Source organism: Castanea sativa, chromosome 10 (genome assembly GCF_040712315.1).
Source record: "Castanea sativa cultivar Marrone di Chiusa Pesio chromosome 10, ASM4071231v1".
NCBI lineage: Eukaryota > Viridiplantae > Streptophyta > Magnoliopsida > Fagales > Fagaceae > Castanea > Castanea sativa.
The window spans coordinates 40043556-40052747 of NC_134022.1; the positions used below are offsets into that span (position 1 = coordinate 40043556).

Consider the following 9192-nt stretch of genomic DNA (forward strand, 5'->3'; position numbering starts at 1 on the left):
TAATGTTTACTATTATCCTCATTTGCAATCAAAACTCGTTTTAAAATTATTTGCTCTTTGTCCTTTTTATTTGTTTATAGAAGAATTCGTTCTTTGTTCTTATCAAATAATATATATATATATATATATTATAGTTTCAACTTATGGTGTCCATTCTTGATGATAACTCTTTATCATCATACTAAAACACCAATCAGTTTTTGGTATAGGCGGGGATTGAACTTTAGATCTCTTATTCAACAATCAGAGACTTTACTAGTTCAGCTAACTGAAACCCACATCATATATAATATATTGAAGTGGAAGTTCACAAAGATAATTTAAATTAAATTATACTTGTACTTCAATCTTGTGTTAGTTGTTCTTTAAATTGCGTTCTAATTTGATGCCAAGTATCTTTAGATTTTAAATGAACTTTTATTTCATGTCAAGTTTCTTCCAATTATTTTGTCATTCTTGTCAAGTATATTTACATGCAAATTTATGAATCTAAACTTAGAAATTATAAAAAGACTCAATTACACAAGTGCATATGCATGGGTTACAAGCTAATATTAGTGATGATTGAAGTTAATTACAGTTCAAATCACTTGATTTATAAAGCAATTTCATGAAAAATTCTTGATGAAATCAAATGCACATAATTTAAGGTCCAAATTGTAATTTGCATAAATTATTACTAAAATCATATTTCTAATTTATAGATGTCCTTAACCAAGAGTCTTATATCTTAATGGTATTTATTGATATCATTTGTGAGGAGAGTCAAAATTTAAATTCCATCTCTCTCACTTAAATGCTTTATAATAACCACCGCACACCGTTGATGTGATGTTCACTCCACAAGTATAAATGCTTGTGGAGTGTAGGGGGCAAGGGACATGATTCAAGTTTCCAGGAAAAAATTTTACACACATATACACACTTAGATTATGCTAAAGTAAAATTATATCTTATGTAAAAAAAATGCTTTATAATAGATCCTTTGGAACAAAAGATATGCATTAATATCCCACCATTTAAAGAAAATAATTAATTTATAATATCAAATGTTCAACTAATATAGTAATAGCTACACCATTATTAAAATAAATAAATAAAACCAACTCATCATGAGTTGCCATGTTCTTTGTTGGAACAAAACAGAACAACTTTTACAAAACCCCTTATAAACAGTTATTTCATTTTCACTAAAGGTGAAAGTTGTGCACAAAGTCTTGTGCTAGTACGAATCATCAATAGGTTTTTCCATTTATTTATTCTCGAAATAAACCAATATCAGATCCATGACCTTAACGTGTATATATATAATTCAAGCACTACTCATATTGATTAACAATGGAGACAGCAAAAGCCAATAGCATACCATCCGACCATTTATCTCATTCATTTTAATATTATAATTGACACTAATCACTCTTCTTTAACTTAGAAGAACTTTTCTTGTAAAATTGACTATAAAGTATGATAAGTTGAGGACGTACATAATAAACAAATATAAACAAGTAGAAGGTAAAGTTATAAGTTTAACACGCTAAAAATGAATATAAAATGGTCATAATTTCAATACACATGTTACAAATGAGTAGATACTGAAGTCGTAAATTCAACACGGCACAAGATGAATGAGTAAACTAGCCTACCATGACGGCAATAATAAAAAATAAATTTAAAAAAAAAAAACAGTGAAATTGTAAATAGCACGCGCCTAAGCATGAGAGTAAAAACTAAAAAATAACAGTAGTTTGAAACCTTTTCCCCTCCAATTTTTTTTTAACTCAACATTCCACTAGCTGCCACTAAAAGCCATGCAAATATCTCAGAGTCTCAGACACAGAGCTCCCAAAGATTCCATCAATGTCACCGCTCTCTTCTTCTCCAAAACCAAAACCAAAACCCAACCCTCTCTCAACCCCTAATCCCAAAACCCAAATTCCAAGCCCCACCAATCTCTCTCAACTCTCAACAACACAAAACGTACACTTGGTACTTAACATCATGCCAATTCACTAGAAGCACAAACCAACCTTAAATTCACTTTATCCATCCTCACCTACTTTTGTACATTGCAGTACCAACATAACTGCTTATTCTTCCCCATTAAAGATGCGGCAGTGATTGCTCAGAAATGGGTCGAGATGGGTTATTGGTTCCGGTGGAGAGTAGTACTCAAACTCAAACTCAAACTCAAGCTAGTTTGAAGAAGAAGACAGCGGTTTCAAGGAGCTGGATTTCACTAGACCACAATGGGGAGAGTTCCATTTTGGATGCAGACAAGTATACTATTATGCGCCGGGTTCAGATTAATGCCAGAGATCTTCGGATTCTTGATCCTCTGCTTTCATACCCTTCAACTATTCTTGGTAGAGAAAAAGTTATTGTTCTTAATTTGGAGGTGTGTCAATTTCTTGCTTCCTATTCAACTGTGTGTTCAACTTTATTAATTTTCTTTGAATTGACTTAAATATTTAGCTAATTTAATTTCTTTTTTTATGGGGTTGTTTTTGAGTTCTGTTCTTCAGCACATTAAAGCAATAATCACTGCAGATGAGGTAAAAAAAACAAAATTTTACTTCCTCTTGTTTACTTATAATTATTTGATATATTGGGGTTTTGTGGTTTTGGGAAGCAGTGATTTCTTAAGGTCTTGAGGGGTCAACTTTTAACTTTACTTCAAAGTTTAAACAGCACTAGTACTTTTTTTTTTTTTTTTTTTGTCTGTTCTGTTTTGAGTGTTTGGTAGGTAGGTATGAACAAAATTCAGTTGGTTTCAATTTCAAGTGAATTGGAGTCAATTCTTTTGAGGCAAATGATACTTTGGTTTTTTGTAGGTATTGCTCAGAGATCCATTTGATAATAACGTAGTTCCTATAGTTGAGGAGCTACGAAGGCGATTGCCTATAGAAAATGCAGTTTACCATGGCCAAGGAGAAGAAGAAGAGCACCCAGGCGTTCAACATGATGTTGAAAGTGGTGAAGAAAATGGTAAGAATTCGTTCAAGATGTTTTTATGGGTGTTCTTGGCCTTTTTTGATGCTCTATGATGTTAAAAATAAGAAAAATGCTTCTTTAGTTTCTGGGATGGAAAGTGAGTCATGTAGATTGTAGACCAAGAAAAATGCTAAAGTTTCTACCAATTTTACTATAACAAACTTACAAATTGATGTGGCAATGAATGTAATTGGTGTTGCGGTAACAACAAAAATAAATAAAATTTAGAATTACTCTATTGTTGTATGTTTAAAAATTCGCGTCAATTTGTAAAGTTATGTAGTAAATTTTGTAATAGTTGTAGCATCACTCTAAATAATATTTCCAGGAATAGTTTCATTTTCTTGTTCATAAAGCATTCTTATCATTATAAATTTTGTTAGTGCACTATTACTACTCTTGCTTATGGCTCAACTGTTCGATTCCTTGATATCATAGCAATTTGTTTTATATGCAATGCAGAATTTCCATTTGAATTCCGAGCCTTAGAAGTTGCACTAGAAGCCATTTGTAGTTTTCTTGATGCACGCACAAGAGAACTAGAGAATGAAGTTTATCCAGCCTTAGATGAGCTGACCTCCAAGGTTAGAATCTTGCTTACTCAGCCTTAAGATGTACTTAGGAATCTGAATTATTGCTTGTATGCTGTTTCCAATTCACACAGTTATATTACTTAAAGCTATATCATATTGCCCCTATAGTACATTTCCAGTGTACTTGGGTTGGCTTTTTTATTAATAAAAGTTTTACATTACTCATAAAAAAAAAGCTATATCATATTAAAATTTCCTTGCATACAATTAAGTTTCATATCTATGTCAGTGTTGCATCTTTTGTTGAATTCTGAAGCAGAGTGGTTGCATTGAACGAATCCATAGAGCCACTATATTTCTAATTTCACTATTTGCAAATGGAAATAGTGATGTCCTCATCAAATGCATAGCAAGCCAACATCAGTCACTCCTACATTCTTTTGGCATTTCATTGAATGTGTAAATCTCATTTCTAGTTCAAAATATAGGGCGGATTATTAGGATTGTAGACTAACCAAGAGCCACTTTTAAGTTTTAACCAAGTAACTGCTATTAAAATTTGCATACAAACGCTAAAGATTGAATTTTTAGGCACCATGTCTAGGTGATAATGTGGAATAGACCATTTAGAAATAACTATTTTGATGTGCTTCTTGTTGTGTTGAACTAAAATGCTGCATAGATTTCTGATTTCTAATTTATCTCTACAAGGCAACAGCCTAAGAATTAAAATTAATCACAATACATTAGGACTAAATTATGGGCTGGGACTGCAGAGAAGATTTTCTAGGGAACTTGTACAAGTACTTAAGGAAACTGCTTGAGCTAATTGTATGATACACAAGAACTTACCTGTGATTTCAAAGCACAATTAATTCAAGAAGTCAGTAATAAGTTTTAGTTCCAATAGGTCTTTGTGGTTATAAATCCTAAGCTTGGTAATAATGACCTGTTCTAGTTTTTGTATGAATGATAGAAAAATGTTAGATACTTGAACATTTCGCTTCTAACTTGATGATATAACAGATATAACCTATAATGGTTGAGAAATAATTTGTGGAGAATATGAAATAGTTAAAAGATATCCTTTCCAAGTTGAGTTCAAATTGATAATAATGTATTTATAGTTAATGAAATTTATAGTTTATGTTTTCAAGTATCTAGGTGGGCTACATGAATCCTATATAGGTCTAGGGCACAAAAAATTTCTGCACTTAGGAACTTGAAGTTGTTGTGTTTTTGCCAATTTACTATGTTTTAGGACTGTTGGCATGATCAAGCTGATAGCCTGATTGTAAGATTAGTTATTTGGTCTTTCATTAACTGTAGATTAAATACACATACACAATAGAGTTTAGATAATAAACTTCTTGTTTTCTGGTAAAACGCCTACCATAATATGCAGATTAGTAGTCGTAATTTGGATCGCGTGCGGAAATTGAAAAGTGCAATGACAAGGTTGACAAATCGGGTTCAAAAGGTATGTTGATATCTATATGGCATCTGGAATCTATTTAATTGAGCTAAAAATAAAATTCTTTGCTTTGTTTATGTGGTTGGTTATATATCTATTGCTTTTTTATAAAAGAATATAATTTGCTTTAGAAGGCTGGCTAACTTTTATATTGAGTGAGCATAGGACTTCAGATAGTGCTGCTGGGCATCTTATTTTTAAAATTATACTTTGTAGCATTGTCCATCCTATTCCGTAAGAAAGTGGATTGGCGGGGGAGGGGGGGGGGGGGTACCTATAGACTACTTTATGGATACTTGTCAACAATGATGGAGGACTGGATTTTAGAGTAATATCTATTTTGGCTTAGAAGTTTTCAGCTCTTGATATGCTGTTAATGACTCTACTATCAGCTTACTTGGAAAGCTCCTATTATTCATACTCCAAAAGAACAACCTCTATTTTTTTGGACGCTGGAAAGTTAAAGAGAGAGTTAACAAGCCAACTTTAAAATATTATTAAACTTGTTAACTCTTGGCAAAAAAATGGAATAGGATCAGGGTGACAGCAGGATCACAAGCTAAAGGATGTTAACTGAAGATGAGAAGTCTCTAGGGAGTGTAAAACAATGGGAGGGTTCCTTCACCTTGAGAGTACTGACAGCCAAAGAGAACAAAAATAAAAGTGGCTCCTTTTGGATGGAAGCTATAGAATTCTTAGCAGTAGTGTGTGCAACTTAAAGCTGATGCTGTTATTGGTTAATGGATATGGGTTTTTTTATTGGCATTTTGGTTTTCTCAGGTGAGGGATGAACTTGAACAACTTCTTGATGATGATGATGATATGGAAGACCTTTACTTATCAAGAAAGGTGGCTGGGGCATCTTCACCTGTCAGTGTCTCAGGTGCTCCTAATTGGTTTCTTTCCTCTCCTGTTATAGGCTCAAAGATATCGAGAATAAGTAGGGGAAGTGCAGCAACAAGTCAAGGAGAGACTGATATTGAGGAGCTTGAAATGTTGCTCGAGGTTAAAATTTTCATTTAATTGTTTCAGGTTTTGCTAAAACTAAAACTAATGTCTAATTTCGTACTGGAATATTTTGCAGGCATACTTTATGCAAATTGATGGCACAATGAACAAATTGACTACGGTATGCATCAACCTGTCCTAACATGTTTTCTGTTCCTGATACAGTCTAACATATATGGAATCCAAATTATCTGCAAAATTGAAAAAAAAATTACCTAGCATCTTCTTTCTGTTTCTTCTTGGATCATATTGATGCTATGTTAAATAATCTTTTCTGATCAGCTGCGTGAATACATTGATGACACAGAGGATTACATCAATATCCAGGTGACCAGTTGGACAACTCAAATCTTTTTGAATATTCTAATTTCATTCTCTAATAATGGAACAACAGGAATCTCATAAATCCGATGTCTGTGATGAATTGAAATGAGAACAAGTAGCACTAGGCTATAGGCTAATGCTGGAGAACTAGAAAGTAGTGCTATAATAAAGTTGGTCCAATACAGTTTTTGGAGGTTTTTTGATAATTTGAAATATCCCACTTTTTGAATTACTTCTTCTGTGAAATTTGAAGCTTCTCACCTATTACACCCTTAAAAGCATTTGGACTACTATTGCATTCTAATCTCTTTTGCATTTCTTGTTGCAGCTTGATAATCATCGGAATCAGTTGATTCAGGTATTATCTTTGAGCTCTAAATAAATACCTTTTCTCTGTCAAGGTTTATTGACCTTTATCTCTCCTCATCATCACCAAGCTTCTTTTACTGTTCTTTGCAATTGAGCTGGCCACAATCTTTTCTCATATAATTCTGGCTAAAACAATTCCATCTACATTATGTCTATGTATTTGATCAAACTTATTCTGTTCCTTGTGGCAGCTAGAACTATTCCTAAGTTCTGGGACCGTTTGTTTGTCTGTGTACTCTGTGGTGGCTGCAATATTTGGCATGAACATCCCAAATATATTGAACAAAGAACATGGATACGCATTTAAATGGGTATGTATGGTTCATAATCTCATAATGGAAATAAAATTAGATCACTGAAGAACTTAACAAAGCTTTCTGTCCATGTCTTGCCAATATGCTTGATGACTCATATGATTTACTTATCAACTTTCCTTTCCTATGACCTTTAGGTGGTGATCCTTGCCGGAGTGGTTTGTGCATTTCTCTTCTTATCAGTAATTTCATATGCTCGGCACAAAGGTCTAGTTGGTTCTTGAAATTTATACAACCAAGTTGGAAGGATATTATACATTATCAACCTTGCAATATTACCGAAGTGTGGTGAAATTGAGGAGCATGACTACAACTTGATTTATCCAATTCAAGGGCCACCTCATGCAGTGTTTTTTCTCCATGAGATATACAATACAGATTGGTTCATGGGTTCACTTGTAATTAGCCATTAAATTGGCTAAAAGTTGGTTACAAGAAATAGCAACTGTTGGGAAAACAATGTCAAAGTTGTTTTGGCCCGTGGGCACAAATCAATGCAGGAGAGTTATTTTTAGTGGCCCAGTATGCGGCATGATCTGAGGATTGGAACATTTGCTTTACAGGAATAGCATTCAATTGGATAAAACATTAATCTTTATAGTAATATTAACCTGACCCTTTTCATATATAGGAGGGAGGGTACCATTGTATTTGTATCATGTTCAAACACCCGGGGGGGCCCTTTGATTGATTTAAATTAAGCTTGTGTTGTGAGACACACTCTTGGAAGGAGCAGCACGCGGCTACTCATTCATTACTACTACCCTCTTTTAGCATTGTTGTCAACAAAATCTGATGTTCTGGGGCCCCTTTGGATGGTGGGTCATTTTTCCAATAAATGATTATCACATTAGGTTTGTTGAAACAATTAGATAGGGTTGAGGCGGCAGGTGCAACTTCACATGAACTCAATCAATCTTCAAAAAAATTCCTAGAATTTCAAGGGCTGGAAAACATTCTGTCAAGATAAAGTATACAAAAATTTATTAACTAATAATTTATTATTTGTTCTTCATATCATTTGATTTTGGACTAGAAACTGGAAAGTAAAAAAAAAATCTATATATAGGCTATAGGCTATAGCATATCCCATCCACTGATAGATGATGGAGTTAACCTTCAACCTACCCATAGGGACCTCTCATTGATATTTTCCCCCAATAATTTTGTCTGGTATATGTGGGACAATAGAATTGTACATTTCCAGGAGCAGAAGTACTCAAAAATTTATAAACAGTGGTATTATTGGTTTGTTTATGTGAGCAAGAGATGCGTGTTATTTCTATGAGGATATGGATATGCAACACAACTTTTATTGCTAGGTGTTAGTTGAGTGGATATTCTGAAATTTGTAAAAATCAGACCATTATCTATTAAAGGTTAGGTGCTAATCTAAAAAATATCTGTCAAATTAAGCTACAAGTAAAAGAAACAAGGAACCTAACATTCATATATGATAATGCATAATCAGAACGCAGGAAATGAATCTCCACTTAATTATACCCAATTGTAAAAGAAGACATGTCCAGTCCATTTTAAGAAAGTATAAATAGTTTGGGATTGGGAGTATATAATATAGGTTAAAGTTGTTATAGTTAATGGTTAAACCCGGTTGGAGTTGGAGTTGGAGCTGAACTGATTTGGTAGTTACTTTTGACTTTATGAGAGAGGTTGAGAAAACAGGTGCAGTGAGTAAATTATGCCTGACATAACTGAAAACAGTATGTAGAAGAGAGAGGGAGAGGCAGAGGAAGGTTGTTGTAATAAAACTCGAAAAGAGAGATGGGAAGGGATTGATCCATGACATGATATGAATAGCATCAGAATCAGAATCAACAAAACTTGTAATTCTCATACCTTCCCGTGAGCCACATGGCAGACCTTTTTGACTTTCCAAATTCCAATATAGCTCCCAACCAAATTACGAAGGTTCCAGTTAATGTGTGTTCTTAACCATTTATTTTAAGAAAATTATTATAAAAAATTAAAAAAATTGTCAAAATAATTAATTTTTTTTTATATATATAAATTTTTTTAAAATAATTTACTAAGGTATACTATAAGGCACATAAGGCCACGTGTTAGAAATCCCAATTATGAATTACTGTGTGTGGACTGTGGAGAGAGAGTCCTAACTTTTTTTTTTTTTTTTTTTTTTTTTTGTGGCTGAACGAGGCTG

At 33.3% G+C, this 9192-nt stretch overlaps 1 protein-coding gene across 2 annotated transcripts; it reads left to right on the plus strand.

Annotated features, from left to right (window-relative positions):
- Positions 1 to 1830: 1830 nt before the first annotated feature.
- Positions 1831 to 7605, plus strand: LOC142611745 (magnesium transporter MRS2-I-like). Of its 2 annotated transcripts, XM_075783864.1 has the most exons (11): positions 1831 to 2395; positions 2523 to 2552; positions 2832 to 2985; positions 3454 to 3575; positions 4930 to 5004; positions 5779 to 6003; positions 6083 to 6127; positions 6289 to 6333; positions 6659 to 6688; positions 6891 to 7010; positions 7151 to 7605. In XM_075783864.1, the coding sequence occupies exons 1-11, from the start codon at positions 2129 to 2131 to the stop codon at positions 7235 to 7237; spliced, it is 1200 nt and encodes a 399-aa protein (XP_075639979.1). In that variant the 5' UTR covers positions 1831 to 2128; the 3' UTR covers positions 7238 to 7605. The 2 variants fall into 2 exon arrangements, with proteins under 2 accessions (XP_075639979.1, XP_075639980.1); XM_075783865.1 differs by lacking the exon at positions 2523 to 2552 and having other exon boundaries at positions 1994 to 2395.
- Positions 7606 to 9192: the final 1587 nt, after the last annotated feature.

What these genes read in the sequence shown, in the direction of transcription:
- LOC142611745 (XM_075783864.1), top strand. Translation starts at nt 2,129, where the DNA reads ATGGGTCGAGATGGGTTATTGGTTCCGGTGGAGAGTAGTACTCAAACT. An exon ending in TGAAAGTGGTGAAGAAAATG is followed by an intron (nt 2,986 to 3,453) that starts GTAAGAATTCGT and finishes TATGCAATGCAG; the next exon opens with AATTTCCATTTGAATTCCGA. An exon ending in ATGGATACGCATTTAAATGG is followed by an intron (nt 7,011 to 7,150) that starts GTATGTATGGTT and finishes TATGACCTTTAG; the next exon opens with GTGGTGATCCTTGCCGGAGT.